We start from the raw sequence: 19,322 nt of genomic DNA on the forward strand, positions 1-19,322 counted from the left end.
TTCAGACACATTTAAATAGTAAGACATAAAATCTAACATTTGTTTATATATATATATTACAGAAATTCAAATAGAAAGACATGAATTGTACATGATATGTATTATTATAATTGTACTAGTCTGTGGTTTTTTAGTTTATACATAAACCTGCGGTGTTGGGTGCAGCCATTAGGGGGCGCCAGGGTCAGTGGTGGACGATCCGGGTTGATTAGTGATGCCTGATCATTGAAGACCACGCTGCCTCAGGAATGGACGCGTTCGATTTGTTTCGGAAACTCGGAGCTGGAGCTAAGTTTGACCTGAAGAGGTTTGGACAGGACGCGAACCGGTTCAAGGTAAATTCAAAACGTGACGCTGATGTCGCACTACATGGAAATATCGCTCAATACTGGCAGCATGAGCCGTGGTTCAGTCTATTAGCTAACCCCTGTGAGAGTGTGCTAACGTGCTTGTTTTTACGGTATTTAGGAAGTTAAAGTTGGATTTGGTGCCTCAGTACCGCAGTTCATTAGAGACCTGGTGGAACAGGATGTTGTATTAACACACATTCGGTGTTTTATTCTCTGGTTTTCAGGTTGTCAAAGCTCAGGGAGGAGAAGCTTCCGTAGATCCCCTCTCTGCCATCGATTACTTCGGCACAGGCCTAGCCAATGGAGCCCAGAGCAGCCCCACAGAGCTGGAGGAGCATGGAGAAGAGGATGAGAAAGAAAGTGACAGTGGCGATTCTTCTGCAGGCGTCAAAAGACAGAGGGAGGAAGAAGAGAGAAGCCTGAGGACAAAGAAGAAGAAAAAGATGAAAGTTAACCAGGTGGAAGGTAAAGAGCTTGTCTGACTGGCCACATGTTTGTTTCTTGTGTGTGTATCTATCCACAAACTGTGTGATATATGCACAAAAACATTGAAGAATACAAAAACTTTGAATCACGAGTCGATTAGTATTATAAACCCCTCTGATAAAGCAGAACAATAAATACATCCGTAAAGCACTGGACCGATTATCAACACAAGTCAAATCTCCTTGAACTTTTTAGAGGAACAGAAAAATTCATATAATTTGCACATCGACCAGAACTGAAGTGCGATTATAAATGTATATTCTCTCGCCTTGTTCTTTCATCCACAAACACTTAAATTTCAATTATCGTCCCACACAGCTCTTTGCAATGTGTTCACAATGGAATGGTGTGTGTGATGCAGTTTACATTGAATGTGATGTAGCTGTGCAGTTCCGAGCCTCACTGCTGTTTGCTGTGTTGTGTCTGACTGAAGCCGGGGCCACAGAGGGAGGTGGCATCACCTGGACGTCCTCACAGGAGAGAAAGATCCTGAATTTGCCGAGTGACGCGAAGGAGAAAAACTCTATGAAGAGGCTGAAACATCTTCATCAGCAAAAGGTCGCAACAGTGACACAGCTCACAACACAAAGAAACACAAAGTGAAATGGAATCTTGTCCCCCCTCGATCTTTATGTAAAGTTCCTTTTCTGTTCTATTGATTTCAGGTGAACCATATTCGCTCCCAACACCGTATAAACGTCCACGGCTGCGATGTGCCCGACCCAGTGTCCACATTTGACGAGCTGCAGTCCGAGTATCGTCTCCACACGTGTGTCCTTCAGAACCTCAAAGATGCAGGGTTGAATTCCCCAACGCCAATACAGATGCAGGCGATTCCGCTCATGATGCATGTGAGCACGCACACACACACGCCACACACAGTTAGTAAACAACAGCCTCTGGGTTTGTCAGGATCTGAATAACTGGTTTGTCTGTCAGGGTCGGGAGCTCCTGGCCTGCGCTCCCACTGGATCAGGGAAGACTTTGGCTTTCTGTCTCCCGCTGCTCGCACAGCTGCAGCAGCCGGCCAACCTGGGCTTCAGAGCGGTGGTTATCTCCCCGACCAGAGAGCTGGCCAGCCAGGTACACACACACACTCACACACAGACACACACACGGGTCTTTTTTACTCTACTGGATTTTTCTAATACTGCTGAAGATTCAAGTAGATTACAGTCAGTATTTCTGTTTTCCTACATGAACTCTCAAAAATGTCTGGACAACAGGTTCTGGAATTTGCCTTTCAAACATAAAAAACTTCTGAATTGTACAGAACATAACAGGACAATTTCTGGAGTGCTCAGGCAATTGTTGGTGCAGGAGGCAGAATATGACGTATAAATTCCACTGCAAAGATCCTGTGTTTTATTTACAACTCATCAAAAGTCTACATATCCAGAGTTTTTACTTGGGACTGGCTGGAAAAAACACTTATTGTCGTTGTTGTTGTGCTTAGACCTACAGAGAGCTGCTCCGTCTGTCAGAGGGAATCGGATTTCGAGTTCACATAATTGACAAAGCCTCTCTGGCAGCAAAGAAATATGGACCACAGTCAAACAAAAAATATGGTAAGAAGGAAAAACTTTGTTTACAGAAGAGTGAAATGTGATTGGTCTTCCTCGTTGTTTACATCCTACTTTTCTATACACAGACATACTCGTCAGTACTCCAAACAGACTCGTCTTCCTTCTCAATCAGGATCCTCCAGCTCTCGACCTCAGCAGGTCACATGTTCATCCGTTACTCTCATGTTCTTAGATGGTTTCTTGTTTCTTTCCTCTGACATTTGCCCATTAATTGCAATATGTTTTTTACGTGACCTTGATGGTTGTGTTGTGTTGCTGTTCAGTGTGGAGTGGCTGGTGGTGGACGAGTCAGACAAGCTGTTTGAAGGGGGTAAGACCGGCTTCCGGGAGCAGCTGGCCACGGTGTTTCTGGCCTGCTCTGGGTCAAAGGTGCGAAGGGCTTTCTTCAGCGCCACCTGCACACCGGATGTTGAGCAGTGGTGTCGTCTGAACCTCGACAACCTGGTGTCGGTCAACATCGGACACAGGTAATAATCTACCTGTTACACTAATACTTACTTTGATGGAGTTATATGGGCTTTTGTTCTCACTTAAATCATCTGTCGTCCTCTCAGAAATACAGCAGTGGAGACGGTGGACCAGCAGCTGCTGTTTGTCGGCACAGAGAGCGGCAAACTGGTCGCCATGAGGGACATCATCAAAAAAGTAAGGGCACATTAAGGAGGTAACCTTTCAAGGTTGTTAAGAATTAAATTTTTTCAGTCATTTTGTGCTTGAGATAATCCCACATTGTTAGTTTGATGAGCTTTTTCTGCCTGAATACAAGCTGTTCAGTATTATTCTGTGGAATCCTACTGACAAACAAGCAAAATAACAAACAAATTTTCCACACAAAACACAAACAGCGATGCATTTTTTAAAGGTGTTTAAGATCCACATTACATTTGAGCTCATATCTATTGACAGCTATCTGCATAGGAATGCAGATCAATAATAAAAATCAACAGCAGATACATTTCAGTCAATGTGTTCTGCCTCTTCTTCTCACCACACAGACTGTTTACCTGCTCAAACATGATTGGTCAAACTACAACCAAAACCAGAAGGCCTTCAACCCCAAAATCTTGTCCCTCAGCCACAGATTCTGCATTTTCACATGTAGATTCTGTTTATAGTGACGGGTTCATTCATTAAATTCAGAAATGGTAATTACAAATGAAACTAACTCTCTAAAAAGAAGAGACATTAACATGAAAGCATGTTCTTCTTGCTTTATTCCAGGGTTTCCTTCCTCCCATGCTGGTGTTTGTTCAGTCTATAGATCGAGCACGGGAGCTTTTCCATGAGCTGGTGTATGAAGGCATCAACGTAGATGTGATCCACGCAGACCGCACTCAGCAGCAGGTACACAGACACTCTAACAGACCTCAGTGTCGACCCTCTCTTAGTGCAGCCTGGTGATTAACCTCCTCTTCTGTTGCAGAGGGACAATGTGGTGAGCAGTTTCCGCTCCGGTAAGATTTGGGTGTTGATCTGCACGGCGCTGCTCGCCAGAGGAATCGACTTCAAAGGAGTCAACCTCGTGCTGAACTACGACTTCCCCACCAGTGCTGTGGAATACATCCACCGGATTGGTTAGTTCAATATGATCATTGAGATGATTAACCAAATAGATAATGGAAAAATTGAGAAATTTTAGTCTTAATTAAATGTTTTGAAAATGAGATCTAAAGAGATCTAAAACATTAATTTAGCAGCTGACAACTATTCAATAATGTGTATCTTTGTTATGCTCATTGATTCTGCCTTTATGGATGATAAGAGATGCGTCCGTTTCAAACAATGTAACTGTCACTGCACACATTTTACGTTGACTTGGTTTTTAAGCAATATCACTAGAGACAAAAACAGTTGAAGAGGTTGTGCTAATGTTCCTCAGAAGAAAAAGTAAAAAAGATTGTTGTCCCTTTTACAGGGGGAATTTACTTCATGTAGATTCATGTAGTTACTTACCAACTTGCCATTGATGAAATGTCTTCGTCTTTCCCCCCCGTTTTCTGCTGGTAATTCCATTGTATCCATAAGCTTTCAGAAAACGTGCAAAAATATGGCTGAAATGAAGGCAGAGTACAAACAGAGAGCTTTGTCCGTTTCCATATCTAACGCTGAGCATAAATTTTTCTTTTTAAGTAGTTGCTCGAATCCTGTTTTTTCTTTTTCTCTCTGCTCATCTGTTCCTCACTTCTTTTCCTGTTTGCTGTTCCTCAGGTCGGACAGGCCGAGCTGGACATCAAGGGAAGGCCATGACCTTCTTCACAGAAGATGACAAACCACTGCTCCGAAGGTACGGTGATGCAGCACACAAATATTAAATATTAAAACAATTTATCTGCAGTACAGTGATGTTACAATAGTAAAATATTGGATAGTGCTGGATTTGGTTTACTTTTCTCTAAACATGAATTTGAATCAAAGGGTCTACTCTTTTGCATAAACATGCTGCTTCAGTCTGTACAGTTTCCATAACTGTTTATGTATGTGATATTATATATGATTTACTTTTCCACTGAATGTATTTCTGTCTCCATCTCTTTGTAACAGCATTGCTAATGTCATTAAACAAGCTGGCTGTCCTGTGCCCGATTACATGATCGGCTTTAAGAAGATTCACAGGTAAGAAGGATGATGATTAGGAAGAGTTTAAATATTACTTAAATATTTAAAGATGTTATTTGTTACTAAATTAATCAGTTGAAGTTTTGTTAATTTGGGTCTAATATTCTGTCTTTTTGTATGTGTTTTAGCAAAGATAAGCGCAAACTTGAGAAGAGGCCTCCCAAGAGAAGCACCATTTGCACAACCCCTCGTTTCTTAATGAAGAAAACGGGCAAAGAACAAGGACAGAAAGAACAGAAGAGAGCAGCGGAGGGAGAGCAGACAGGAGAAAAGAATACCAAAGGACTGAAAGTGAAGAAAAGAAATGAAACTCAAAAAGACAAGGGAACAAAAAAACAAAGCAGGCCGTCACAGAAGATGGGATCAAATTCCCCTGCGGCTAAGTTTAAGAAGTAAGTTTTTAATTTCCTCATGTTTTAAAACAGAACCATGAAGGAAACAGTCTGAAATAATTATTAAAACTAGATCCTGTTAATGTTGCGAGTATGGACCTTTCATCTGATGTTGCGCTTCTCAACCTGAGTTTTTGTTTTAGAAATTAGAACCATGGAATATGTAAATCCGACAACTGGAATGAGCTTTCTTTTCTTTGTCTTTTCTTTTCATCAGGAAAGGAGGGAAGAAGACTAAGCCACAAAAGGAATAGAAGAATTGGTACAAACAGCCTGATATGAACTTGGATGCTTTTTTTTTTCATTTTACGGTTTTATTTACTGCAAATTTTTTTGTCTGTGCTTTGTGTTATCAGAGTATAAAATAAACTGTTTTATATATATATACATATATATAACTATATGGTTGTCTTTGTTACATTTGCTCACCACTGAAAGAAGATATTTAACAAACATTCTTCAATACAAAATGAAGACCGTAATAGATGGATTTTGTAATAGAATACAACAAAGTTGGTGGTAATCCACAGGTGCACTCACACTTAACGGAAAATAAGTAAAACACTACAAACTACTAATTGAAGGGCAATTATATAAATAAAGCCTATAAGATAATACAATATGAGACGTAAGACAATGAAATACGAGCTGAACTATTGCACTTGGAGTGTTGCAAGTGATAGTTGAGAGTAGTATCAGATGGTAGTATAAAATATAAATTACCAATTGAGTGATGTATGATTATTTTTAACAATATAAGAAGGAAAAACATGATTATGAAAAATACAAATGTACCTGTTTATACAGGTAATTATGGGAGAGACAGGGAAACATATTCCCTTCAATGTGTTTAATGTCCATCAGTCGCTGAACAATGCAATTTGTATCTACCAATTAAACAACGAATTTGAGACCTGTGTAGATTTATATAATTTAAACAATAGATTGTACTTCATGTGCTTGATGGATGTTATTTGGATTATTGATGACCACACAACCACGTTGGGGAAATCATTTTTCGGGGAAAAAAAGAAAGACGTAGACAATAGTGACACTGCACAATCCACCAATATATCGACAGGACAACATCCCATACAGGAACACAACAGAGCAGAGTGTTTAAAGTCGGTGTGATTACTGCAGAGACTTTAGAGTCCTAAAGCTCAGGCCAGCTTGTGCTATTAACAGAACAGGGAATAACCACACTCAGCTGCCGTATGGCTTAAGGAGATGTAAAGATATCACCAGCAAAATGACATTTACTCTGTATGATGAGCAAATGGTATACTGTTATTCAATGTATATTTGAATGAGAATAATGTAATAAACTCCATATAGCACTTCAAAGAAAAACACATTTACAAAAGTGCTTCACCGGCATAAAAACAAAATGGACATCCAGAACAAGAACGAATTTTTTCCGATGTGGGGTCAAAAAATTTAATTAAGTAAGATTAAGTCACTTAATTAATGTGTCTTTCTAGTTACAATCTTACAGATTTTTTTAACCACTACGTAGGTGTCATCAAAGGGCATCAAAGGAGCCTTCTTCATTTAGTAGAGACACATGGGTAAAAAATGGCCAATACTTGCTGTGTAAAAACAATAGTGTATGTATATTTATTTTTATTTTTATTTTTTTTCGGGCAAATTAATTCCCTCAAGAAAGTGCGACTTGCTTTGCTATCGCGATACGTCAGCCATGAGTTCTCGCCCATGCATTATACTGCAGGAAACCCCGTTCAGTCTTCCTTTCTCAACATGGCACCGAAGGTGAAGAAGGAAGGTTCGTCAACCTGATCATTTTCTATGAATAAACCGCAGTAATTTCATAAATATTGTCTCTTAGCTTTAACAGTCGGGTCCGACATGAGATGATTAATCTGTAACTGGTTTAATTATATCCGTGTGTCGCCGTCAAGTGTTTAAATACGCCTGTAACTTAGAGAGGGGCTCCGGCATGTTAGCTCCAACGCGATGCCAAGCTAATGCTAATGCTAGCCTCTCTGGCTCATCGTCACACTTGTACATTTACACTTGTTCTTGGTTTCTTCCGACACTGTTCTTCGTTGAATCTAAACCTCATTGTGTGGTGTCGTGCTAGTTTTTGTCAGAACTTACTTAGCATGTTAGCTGTGGTTGTGGCGATGCTAGAAGCCGCTGCTCATGTGAAACGTCACAGATCCCACATGTGAAACCTCACCCTCTGATTTACCGTGAGCAAGATTATATATGTAGAGTAAAACTTAACTCATCATGTTAGCTCTCGATGATGGCTAATCCTGAGGTGTTTTAATCACCACTAAGTGAGTCAGTTACGTGATAGTTTACTGTAATTGTGCTAAATGCTAAAGTCGTGGTGCTTCTGGCTAAATGACTATTTAGGATGTGATTAAGTTCATGTAGCTTTGATCTTTGTATGCTGCAATAGTATTTAAACAAGAAGCAGGGAGCTGTTTCATTATATTGATGTATCTTTGTTGGTTAAATAACAGTTAAAGATTGTTATGGAAATGTGAGTGCTGCTACAACACTGAGGCAGATGACAAGTGAAGCTTGTATCATCTTGTGACTCTACACACTTGGTGAAGGCCAAAGGAGATGTTATTTTGTGGCCTATGACAAACAGCTCACTGACAAATGGTTATCTCTCTGTCTTAGCTGTCCCGGCCAAGACTGAGGCCAAGTCAAAGGCCCTGAAGGCCAAGAAGGCTGTGCTCAAAGGCGTCCACAGCCAGAGGAAGAAGAAGATCAGGACTTCTCCCACCTTCCGTCGCCCCAAAACCATGCGTCTGCGCAGGCAGCCCAAGTATCCTCGCAAGAGCGCACCTCGCAGGAACAAGTGAGTTACAATGACTGTATGCTGCCAACACAAGTGTGAAAAAACATGATTCCAGCCTGATAACTCACTGATGCACCCAATGTAAAAAAAAATTACATATTCACAGTTAAGAAAATAAGCAATAGTCAGGTAGCATATTTAGAAGACTTCAGAGTGTTTTGTTGACTCAATAAATGTATTTTCCCTACAGGCTGGATCACTATGCCATCATCAAGTTCCCCTTGACGACAGAGTCTGCCATGAAGAAGATTGAAGACAACAACACGCTTGTGTTCATCGTGGACGTCAAGGCAAACAAACACCAGATTAAACACGCGGTCAAGAAGCTGTACGACATCGACGTCGCCAAAGTCAACACACTCATCAGGTAGCCATTTTCACCCAGGCTGAGCTGAAGACTGGTTTTATGTTGTTGGAAACTAAGTTGCTGGACTGATTGCATTACTTTGTGCACTACATCTTTGGTTTAGTCCAGATTCTTTGAACAGCATTTTAGCCTCACATTGTAAATATATACTTTGCAATAAATTGGTCGTACCAGTCTTTTCATTGTTTCATATTCTTCCCTGTATTTTCTGATCCGTGTCCAGGCCTGATGGTGAGAAGAAGGCGTACGTCCGTCTTGCACCAGACTACGATGCGTTGGATGTTGCAAACAAGGTGAGTCTTCAAAATGTCGGTTTTATTTAAGTTAAACCAAATGGTTGCTTTCAGAAATTCAATCCTGTGCACATGATGTTAAATTAAATGTATCTGAATGTATATGATGCATTCAAAGGAACCACTGATGCCAGATGATGCAGGTTCAACTCTTCCCCATCTGTCTATGAACAGTGTGTAATTTGTGTCTTTTTTTCCTTCACAGATTGGCATCATCTAAACTGTGGCTGGAGAGACTTGTGGAAGAATAAATTTGTATAAACTAAAACTGATTTATTGTGCTGGTGTTTTTTCTTTATTTGAGTTTTTCATGTGTTTGCAACTACTGCGAGTAAAGCATTCAATAATCCCAATATAAGTATTGGGAGGAAAAGCATACATTTCTAATAACCGTACCACTGTAAGTCATGCTCACATTCATGTAAACACTGGTCTTTGTCAATGTTACATTTTCTGGGTCTGTGATCATGAATAATTTAAAATTGTACAAAGAGCACAAGGCATTGAAGTTTTTTTTTATGTTTAATAATATATTACACATAACCATGATTGATCAAGTTGACTGGCAGTATGCTGACAGTTTTTTAAGTTTAACCATTATGTAAAAAAGGGAGAACTCTTAGTGATTTCACTTTCTTTTAAATTGTTCATATTATTTTCCTCTTTATCTAAATACTTTTAATCATCACTATGTAGGCCATCATGTTGTACTGTAGCCCAGACAAACACCTTTTGAGTTTTAATGACAACTGGAGGTGTCCACAGGTTCTCTATCATGTTTGGAAGGAAAAGGTTTGAGGTTTATTCAGCTGCAACATGCAATTTCTCCACTAGATGTCACTAAATTCTACACAACCTTTAACCTTACATGTCCACACCGTGATGAATGTGCCTGTTTTTTCTTTCAGTTCAAACGGTTCCATTCAAAGGGCCTTAAACCACACAAGATTAACTGAAGTCATGCTCACTGACAGATATAGGGTTTGAATTTTGTTTATTAATATAGGTAAAAGTACCCACATTCACTACATAGTAACACAACTGGCCGATATTAGTGGTCAGTATTAACTGAAAACCCAGGGTAAATGCTGCTTTATCACCAAATGTCTGAGAAAAGGACTTAAATGTTTAATTTGAACATCAATAGAATATTAATGTTTCTTATTAACAGATGACAGTGAAAGGGTATTCAGTCGGTTCAGATTGATAGCAAGACTGTTTATGATCAGATTTTTAGCCATCACTGCTTCTCTATCCTCAGTTTTGGAAAAGAGACTTTGCTTCTTGTTGAAAAGTCCAAAATGATTCAGCCTCTCAGGTCAGAAGAAGCAGACTTGAGTAGCTATTGTAGGTGTGTCAAACCATGATTCAGGACCCGGTCAGACATGTTTCAGTCTTGGACCAAAGCCAAGGAGGATAATGAAAACATTAAAATGGCAGCAAGTTCAACTTCAGTGATCTTTTATATTCAATTCATATTGATAACTGCGCCCTCACTGTAGTTGCTGCCTGTGCTTGACCCTTAATACATAAAGACCAGCTCATCGATATTTATACCAGACAGACAAGTAAAAAAAATTATGCCTTACCATTGATTGTTTACTTCATGGCAGCAATAGCAAAACATAAATCATTTGATTACTTTGAGGTTTTTCATATGGTTTACATATTGTGATATTTATGGATTAGTATTTTTGATCCCATATAAACCAGACCTATCAATAAAAAACTGATTTATTGACACATGTAAAAAGTCGTAAATATTTCTTAAGGTGGATTGGGTAAGTCACATGAGAAGAAAAAAAGCAAAACCTTTCCAGGTAAAAACGTGTATATTGTATTGCTTTACATTCAATCACATCATTGTGAAACAAGACTGAGGAAACACAGCTCAGCCTCCTGGTTATGAGAGGAAGGTTCGGACGGTGCCTTTCACCAGACCTCTGCAGATTGGGCACTTTCTAAGTGACGGTGCACACTCTTTGCACACCACCAGATGTCCACACGGGATGAAGACGATGTTGACCTCTTTGTCCATACACACCTTGCAGGTACGCTCCTCCTGCAGGCGCCGTAGCTGCTCCTCCATGGGAAGGTCTGTGAAGTGAAACAAAAATGTCTCCATTTTAACAATCTGTATTCCTGTTAGTTCCCAAAAACTGAAATTTATGTAAAAGCTACAAAATCAAATGACCTGACGTGTCTGGATCTAACAGGACATCACTGTAAATCTCAACATTAAATTCCTTAAATGTACAATACATGTAATTGCAATTTATGCAGAAAATACTGCATTAAAATAGGAAATCTTGCTGGATCAACAAAACATCACAAAATGTTTCATAAAGATTAGATCTAAACACCTAACCGAACCATTCACGGATATAATTGCCGGGACTCTTTTTCTAAACATCTACAGGAAGGCCCTTGTTTTCAAGATGTCACTGGTAGATAAAACCTTTTACATGAGCTTTAGGTGTGTGAAAATACTGCATTACTCTTGTGACAAAACTTAGATTTAGAAATGTCAAATAAGAGATACAAAGTCGAACAACATTCATTTTGGCACGACATGACGTTCTCTCTGAGGCTCGGGTTTCTTCATACCTGAAAGATCCTGGCTCGGTGACGCAGCTTCATTTGACTGGGCTGAAAATGTGAAAGACAACATGGAGTTAGCTCATGCTTTGGTTTATACTCAGTGGAAACGAATAGACTAATCCTTTTTTAATTCTCTTTTAAGACAGAACACTTTTGTTCTGTGGATTTCAACCTGGGCTTGAGTTCACTGAGCTACACCTTTGATTTCTGTATGATTTGATTACATTTTTAAAAATCTATGTTGGTGGTTTCTGTACAAGCTGATCCACAAAGCCAACCAATTTGTGGCCAAGACATAACAAACTTCTTATTTCAATGTGAGCAAAAAATTACCCATGAGATCCCTGAGCAGGTGGACATCGTTTTTCTGGATCCAGTTGCGGAAAACTTCGGCCGCAGCGTTGCCCTTGGTGAGGACGAGCTCGATCAGCTTGGCAGTTTGCTGCTGGGCCGTAGTCTGAGCCTGGAGGCTGCTGTACTCCTCGGCAGCTGCAGGTTATCAGGGAAGAGTTACTCCTAATCGAGGTTTCACAACTCTTAGTGCTACAGCTGCATGATATGGGCTAAAATAAAGATGGAAATAATGATCTTTGATACATAAATATTATAATGTTGAATCATACATGGATAATATATCTGCATTATCTCAAAATTAGTATTCATTTAGGGGGAAAACCTGATATACTCACTAATTAATAGTTTCAACTCCGGATACTGTCCTTAAATTACTACGGAGGGAAGAATACCTTGCTGCGCCACTCCTGTTTTGCTGTTGTTCTTACTGGAGAGTTGTCTGACAACCTTTTAAATGTCAATCTCAGACTAAACCACAAAAGAGATGAGCTTACATAAGACATTTTGGTCTCTCAAATGCTCCAACACTGGCTCGACACTCTTGAGACGCTGGATCAAAGCTGCCTGGTGTCTCTTCACAAACGTGAAACCATCTGAAACAGAGAGAGACATAACGATAAGTTCTGAAAAAAATGTTTAGTTGATCACTTTCATAAGGGTCCGAGAACAGCCGCTACACTGGAATTGATGTCTGCTCCATTTTCATGTACCTGATGCCATCGCCTCAGCCACCATCTCGCGCTCCTCTTCCCTCTTCTGGTCCTCGGCACTCAGCAGGTCCAACACCAGCTCCTGGACCGTTCTGTAGTTCTCTCCGCTGGTCAGGATCTTGCTCTGGACTGTTTGCTTGACTAAACTCCGCTCAAAGCCCATCTCTAATGCAGACTTAATCACTGGGGTGTTCATCATGACAGCATCCTCAGACCGCTCCTCTCCTGGACCGAGGTGGACCACTTAGAGGAAGAAAGAGGAGACACTTCAGACCGGGGGATTTGACTTCTCAGCTTTGACATTTGAAACATTACATTTCACTCTGGGATCCATTGTTTCATTTGATTTTGATAAAGCCAATTAAGGCTCCAAATCAATGAAAAGTTGAATCATCGGGTGTTGTTACACGGTACAGTTCAGCTGATTCTGAGATTTTATGTAACTTAACACTCACCAGGTGGATCAACAAATTCTCTGGAGTTGCTGTCTCCATTGTTTAAAAGCTTGAGGAAAAAAACAGAAGACATTTTTAAAGGACTTGTTCTAGGCCAAATGTTTGAACTGAGAGAATCTTTTCTGCTGTCGACTCACCTGCTCGAACAGCCGAGGGAAGCGAGCCTGGATCTGGTGAACAAATTCTTGTCCCTTCTCCTGGAGTAAATACTCACACCTGAAATGAACCAGAGAGACGGGAATACATCCATGTCAGCTAGCCGCTTCACGTGTATTTAGACCATTCAAATATCTGTTTAGTGGCGTTTGAATTACTGATACAATTAAATCAGCATAGAAATATCAACAAATGAAAGAGCAGCACCTACCGAGGAAACCATTTAGCATGCTCCACCCAGGGATCATCTCCAGATTCCCAGCACCGAAGGCCTCCATCGCAGCAGAAACACTTGACGTCATCGTTACGACCTTGCGGGCAAACAAAGAGCTTTAAGTTTGACAAATGGTTTTTTAGGGGAATTCAAGGACAGAAAAAAACAGAAAGTAAACCCATCCTTCCACAAAACGTGACTGTTTGAACACAAATGAATAAGTTGTTTCCTATCGCTGTTTTTGTACTAGAGTTACCACATTTGGGCCTTATGTTTTGAGATCATGAGATTTTGATGTTTATAACCAGGTGTCACTACAAAGATTACCGACACTGTGACACTGACAAATAACTGTTTGCAGTGGAATCCCCCCCGAGGGAAAAAATGTAACTGGTATCAAAACAGAAGAAATTACTTCATTTCAACACTTGATTAGCATATTATGACTATATTCAGTGTGAGATGTTCATGACCTTTAAATGGGAGCTATCAGATTTGATTTTGGAATTTTTGCACAAATGTTTTATCTGGCTTTTCCTATGTAAAGCACTTTGGAGCTGCTTTTGAAAAGGGCTACATTATTAGAATTTATTTTTATTTTTCATTGCCATTTTCGGAGAATATACACATGACGACATTATAAAGCTGATATTGGAAACACGCATTAAACCACCCGATTAAATCCAAGTCCAACATTCAGATTCCTTATGAGGTCGATGAATAACTGCCTCTGCCTCTTGGACATAGTCCTTACCTACATAGTAGAAGCCAGCCTTAGCCAGCTGGTCTGGCCGGACGGGTATACGAGATGGCCAGTTGACGAAGGTGAGCCGCCTCTCTTCGCACTGCTGCATGGCTGGATTGGAGACGTTACTGAGAGTTGGGCCTCCTGCAGACTGCTGGGAAGTCGCTGCTCCGGCCAGCGACACATTGTCCGCTCTGTCTCCTCGGACAAAACGACAGTTGGGATAATGTCTCTGGTGTTCGGACACAGCTCTGTCACCTGGCTCCCAGTTACTCAACTGCCAATACAAAACAAAGACTTCTGTCACATCCACTGTTCCACTCGGATGTTAGTTATGCCTGTCATTCAATTTATTAACACAACATAGAAGACAAGCAGGTTAAGGATACTAATCAAACCCATTAAAATGAAAGCAAATCTTAAGTGTTCGTATTTGAATATGACAGTGATGACACAGACACACACCTGTCCTCCGCAGCTGAAGCATGCCACTCTGTCACCCTGGCCTAAATAGTAGAAGCCCGCCTTCCCAAGCTCTGCGGGGGTGATGATGGAGAGTGTCCATGAGTTGAAGGAGTCCAGGCGGTCCTGCTCTCTGCGCATGCCTGGGTTGTGGCATGTTGGTCTCTGGTGGGACATGTCCTCTACACCCCGAGAGGTCAGTGGGCTGGAGGGCGGTGGAGCAGAGAAACCCATATTTAGGTATCCACCTGGTTCTTCACCCTGGTTTACTGTTGGGTTAGGAGCGGCTGGACCTGGACCAGAAAGCTAGAATAAAGAAAATTACAGTCAGAATATACTCAGTTAGCTAAATGCTACTAGTTTGGGAAACTACAGTTTTCAAATAATGTTGTTGTCAAGAAGGTTTAATTCTTCAACTATGATTTTTTCTAGATGTAGGAAATAATGGAATCCCTTATTCTTTAAGAAAGTACCAGTAAACTTACTGGTATGGCTGGGGCAATGCGGAGTGGGGAAAAGGCAGAGTGAGACGAGGAGAGTAGGTTGGCTGTGGACGGGAGGCTCTGGATGAAGGAGCAGGAAGGAGAGAGCTGCCTGTGTTTCTCTGTCGGACAGTCTCCGGCCTGCCATCCCTCTGCCGTCACGTTGCACCTGAAACACTGCACGCGGTCGCCCACCCCTGTGTAGAACCACCCTGCCCTCGCCAGGCTGCGCTCTGTGACTCCCGAGGTCGGGAAACGAGCAAAGGTGGAGATGCGAAAGAGCTCTGCAGAGGAAAACGACATTATATAAGCATATTTTCTTAAGATTGGTAGATTAATACAACAATAAATTATATATATATATGTATCTGCTGAAATGACAGAATAAAAAAGATTGGTACCTGAGGAGTTATCATATTGTAGATCAGATGGAGGTCCGTTACGACACAATCCCATCAAAAACGGGTTGTTTTTGAGTTGAACAAGAGTTTCCATTTTTAGATTGAAGTACAGCTATATAAGGGAAAAGTGATGTCCTTTTAAGGGAGAGAGGTTTGAGAAAACCCAAGGTCTTTCTTTCACATGCACACTCAGTCACACAAGAAATGAAAGTATAATGTGGGAGGTGCAACTCAGAAAAGAAAGCTAAGCCGAAAGTGTATGCAAGTGTGAAACTTAAGAACTCTTTTACCGAAGAATGAAAACTCATCACACAGCATATGTATGTCCCTCAAACATCCTGTTCCCTGCATACTAGGATCTGGAACTTGGACCTACATTTCCCTCACTGCTTGGAGAATACCACCAATAAACATTTAACTGGTGAAACTTCTTTATGTTTTAATTACAGGCGTTAGTCGAACAAAACATCCTGAGCAGTCAAAAAAAGATGAACTATCTTAAAAAGCATCTTCGCAGGATCACCCAGGTTCCATGTAGGCGTTATTATCCTGTACATTTATCAGAGACAAGTCTAAGACATAAACTGACCAGCTCAACCTAAACATGCGTGTGATTATATATAAAAACATTATAAACTAAATGATAAAGTAAATCAATGTCTCAAGCACTCACATTCACACAGACCAAGGGACGCGTGATCTCAAACCCCTCCCCCCATCTTGGACACCCCTTTTGTAGGTGATTAGGCCTCCATTATTAAATATTGAAAGCCTACTAAGAAAAATGAGATCCTCCTTTGGTGGAGATAATGGGATCCTCTCTTTAGTTTTCTTGTTAGCAGCACCTGTAGGAATATACAAAAAAAACACAAGAGAGAAACAGAAAACAAAGGTTAAATTCTGTCAATGTAGAAATAACTTTTGGTGGATTTTATTCGCTATAAATTGTCTGTTTTAGTTATAAAAATCAATCTTTGGCATGTTCATCAATACAATAATCAATGTATGAATCTATGTAACTGCTTTTTATTTTATTCTACTAAAATTCTAGTAAAACAAACTCTAGTTTAATATCTGACTCCAATGCAACATCTGTAAAAATAAATATAATCTACTTGGATTAAATATTGGGAAGGAAAATCTTGTGCAATCATTTACGACTAAGTTATTACAGCGTGAGTAGTGATTCAACTAACAGTAATTTTCCACAGAAGTACATCCACAAATTACAAGCTCAAGGCATGACCCAACAGTTTTGGAATATTGAAAACAGAAGAAGTCAATTCTAACATTTGAGAAGCTGGAAATATTTAACAAATTCACTTTACAAATGTCTTGAATGATTTATCAGTTAAAGGATTACTCCAGAGATTTAGAGAACCACTTCCATAAAGCTGGGAAAGACACAGTATGCAGATTTTAAAAGGAGTGGTCAAGATTAAACCAACAGATAACCCGATAGTTACTCCATAGTACGAGTCATAATTCAAGGTACTACAATTCTCACAATGAAACCCAATAGCACATTCCTCGTAGATAGAAATAACCAAGATGACCTCCGGGTTATTTTCTAAAACCTTAGAGAGGTCTCCTTACAGCAACTCTCACAGAGAACTCAACAGCAACTACTTAATGACAGATTCATAATTTGTTATTTTTTAAGCAATAATGCCAAACACTGAACACATTGAAAATTAGAATAATTGTTCCTTTTTCTAATCTTCTATGATTCTAAACTCAACAGCATTTTTTTTCTTGCTGGCTAGTTGATCTAATTAAGATATGTTTATATGGGCTTCAGGGACTAATGATTTTTTTAAAACTCTACAGTTTTGCAGATGCATTAATAAAAGGAACATTTCTCACATTTATTGATAATGGAAATTGTTGCCTTGAAATTATATGATGGACCAAAATAACCTTACTTCAGTTTCTCTGTGGCACTTTAATTAAATACATTTAAATTTAATATATAAAGCCCCTCTCTTAGAAGGAAAAGGGACCATGGCAGAGCAGATGTTCCACTTCAGGTTTTACAGATTTATAACAAAACCGCAGTTAATCCAACCCTGCGGACAGATGTGGAGTAAAGCTGGCGATCCAACCTTAGTGGAAATTTGCTGGAATGCCCCATAAACAAAACGGCCAAACAATTTCTTCCCCATTGCTTCAAATTACAGCTGCTGACAGTCAAATAAAGAGTGTGTAGTCAATTACAGTTGTTGTTTCCGTCATGGGAGCTCGGTACTTTCCGCTGCGGGTCACTCTTCCTGTTGCTGCTCTGATTAATTTAAGGTGGAATTTAGCTTTAGCGGCTAACGTTAGCTGTGTCGTACATATATTTAACATCAAAGACGAGGTCACGTGTCGAGTCAAACACTCGGTTATCATGATACGTAACTTCAAATGCCCCCCCCCCCCGTAGAAACCGGTTTTGATAACACTAACTGACGATAGCATTAGCTTAGCGTTAGCAGACGCTAGCAAAACAGACACGGAGAGGTACAGGAAACGGCTGCTAACGCTAATGACAGCGACGCTTTGCTAATGCTAAGCTGCGCGGCGACACGGGGAAAGGAAAACGAAAGTGCCAGACAGCCGGGAGGACATGAGGATACGGGGACAGGTCGTGTCTGCCCCCTCGTCAGAGACTGGTTCCACTCACCGCTTCACAGCCCGGCCGAGACGCTGCGGAAAGCCCCGGTGTTCACAGCACCAGCTACTTCCGGCTGTGAAGGAACAGAGATGATTCACCTGGTTGGAATTCCTTCAGCTAAATACTCCCTAATGTATTTATACATATATTACATAACTATCAGAGATTGTATGGGTCCGAATCAACCATTTAAAGGGACCTATTTTGGACAGCTGATCTATGAAATGTCTTTAATGCATTCAGTCCAAAGTTGTAAAAAAAAAAAATACTTTCAGAAAATGAAGATCTACACTGCTCGTTTTGTCACTTTTAACACATCATACAATACATATGTGTTTGAGAGCAAATGTTCAATGAAAATACGATGTGAAGACACATTTCTGATTCATTACAACATAGATCTACCTCTGATAACTACATATAAACAACACATGATACTGTCTCAATTAATTCAACAACAATATATGTGTTAAAAAATGCGAACTTCAAGATTAATTAAAAATAACCTTACAGGGAATAAAAGAGGAGAAGATACTTACAAGTGGAGGCCTTGTTGAAATCAAGTCAGGAGGTTACAAATACCATGAGCTGTCATTTAAGCAGATTAGAGTCTGGTATTTCCACTCACTTCCTCCACAGACTCCGCCTGCTGCTATGAGTCACACCCTCCAGCTTGCTTCACTTTTTAATACCGCATATTTATTTTCAAAAAGTCGTCGCCATGATTATCTCCACTCCTGTCAAGGCTGCATTTTTTTCCGCGTTCCATCAAGGCTAATGATAAGCTTTATTGAAACACCTTTCAAAACACAGTTACAAGAATCACAAGAGTGAAGAAGGCAAGCAATAGGAAACAAACAGTTAAATAATAATTAAAAAACAATAATTAGAGTTAATTGTGCTCTAAAGTATCAACGTACGGCTACAAAATTCCTTAGAGGGTAACCAGAAAAACACATTTTAAAGGGACTTAATCCTATTATTTGATCCCACATCGTAATTGTTCTGGTGTCCTTTTTGTTTTTATGCCGGTGAAGCACATTTGAAAATGTGTTTTTCTTTAAGGTGCTATATGGAGTTTATCACATCATTATCATTCAAATAAAATATGAATGTTATAGGTTATGTAATAAGGTATGGTGACATTGAGTAAC

The 19,322-nt window shown here is 40.0% G+C and overlaps 3 protein-coding genes and 1 non-coding gene across 5 annotated transcripts; 3 read left to right on the plus strand and 1 right to left on the minus strand.

Moving 5' to 3' along the window:
* Nucleotides 1–235: 235 nt before the first annotated feature.
* ddx52 (DEAD (Asp-Glu-Ala-Asp) box polypeptide 52) lies at nt 236–5,782 on the plus strand. The gene is made up of 15 exons (XM_061086001.1): nt 236–335; nt 575–815; nt 1,270–1,394; nt 1,502–1,687; nt 1,776–1,919; nt 2,293–2,404; nt 2,488–2,560; nt 2,686–2,889; nt 2,977–3,067; nt 3,644–3,766; nt 3,846–3,996; nt 4,631–4,706; nt 4,964–5,035; nt 5,167–5,430; nt 5,648–5,782. Exons 1-15 carry the CDS (start codon nt 249–251, stop codon nt 5,682–5,684), a joined length of 1,986 nt encoding a protein of 661 aa, XP_060941984.1. The 5' UTR covers nt 236–248; the 3' UTR covers nt 5,685–5,782.
* Nucleotides 5,783–7,146: 1,364 nt separating this feature from the next.
* On the plus strand, nt 7,147–9,204 carry rpl23a (ribosomal protein L23a). The gene is made up of 5 exons (XM_061085237.1): nt 7,147–7,216; nt 8,092–8,272; nt 8,463–8,639; nt 8,863–8,932; nt 9,138–9,204. The coding sequence occupies exons 1-5, from the start codon at nt 7,147–7,149 to the stop codon at nt 9,150–9,152; spliced, it is 513 nt and encodes a 170-aa protein (XP_060941220.1). The 3' UTR covers nt 9,153–9,204.
* Nucleotides 8,999–9,065, plus strand: LOC133020040 (small nucleolar RNA SNORD42). The gene has a single exon (XR_009682913.1). It is a non-coding gene; the product is annotated as a small nucleolar RNA SNORD42 (small nucleolar RNA).
* Nucleotides 9,205–10,650: 1,446 nt separating the features above from the next.
* Nucleotides 10,651–18,757, minus strand: birc2 (baculoviral IAP repeat containing 2). 2 transcript variants are annotated; one of them, XM_061085238.1, is made up of 14 exons: nt 18,708–18,757; nt 18,178–18,241; nt 15,513–16,357; nt 15,115–15,395; nt 14,633–14,935; nt 14,177–14,444; nt 13,420–13,519; nt 13,190–13,268; nt 13,053–13,101; nt 12,598–12,840; nt 12,382–12,480; nt 11,867–12,022; nt 11,540–11,581; nt 10,651–11,029 (listed from the first exon to the last, which is right to left on the minus strand). In XM_061085238.1, the coding sequence occupies exons 3-14, from the start codon at nt 15,604–15,606 to the stop codon at nt 10,836–10,838; spliced, it is 1,908 nt and encodes a 635-aa protein (XP_060941221.1). In that variant the 5' UTR covers nt 15,607–16,357; nt 18,178–18,241; nt 18,708–18,757; the 3' UTR covers nt 10,651–10,835. The 2 variants fall into 2 exon arrangements, with proteins under 2 accessions (XP_060941221.1, XP_060941222.1); XM_061085239.1 differs by lacking the exons at nt 18,178–18,241; nt 18,708–18,757 and adding an exon at nt 17,730–17,845.
* Between the last annotated feature and the right edge of the window lie 565 nt (nt 18,758–19,322).

The sequence above is a fragment of the Limanda limanda genome, chromosome 14 (genome assembly GCF_963576545.1).
Source record: "Limanda limanda chromosome 14, fLimLim1.1, whole genome shotgun sequence".
NCBI lineage: Eukaryota > Metazoa > Chordata > Actinopteri > Pleuronectiformes > Pleuronectidae > Limanda > Limanda limanda.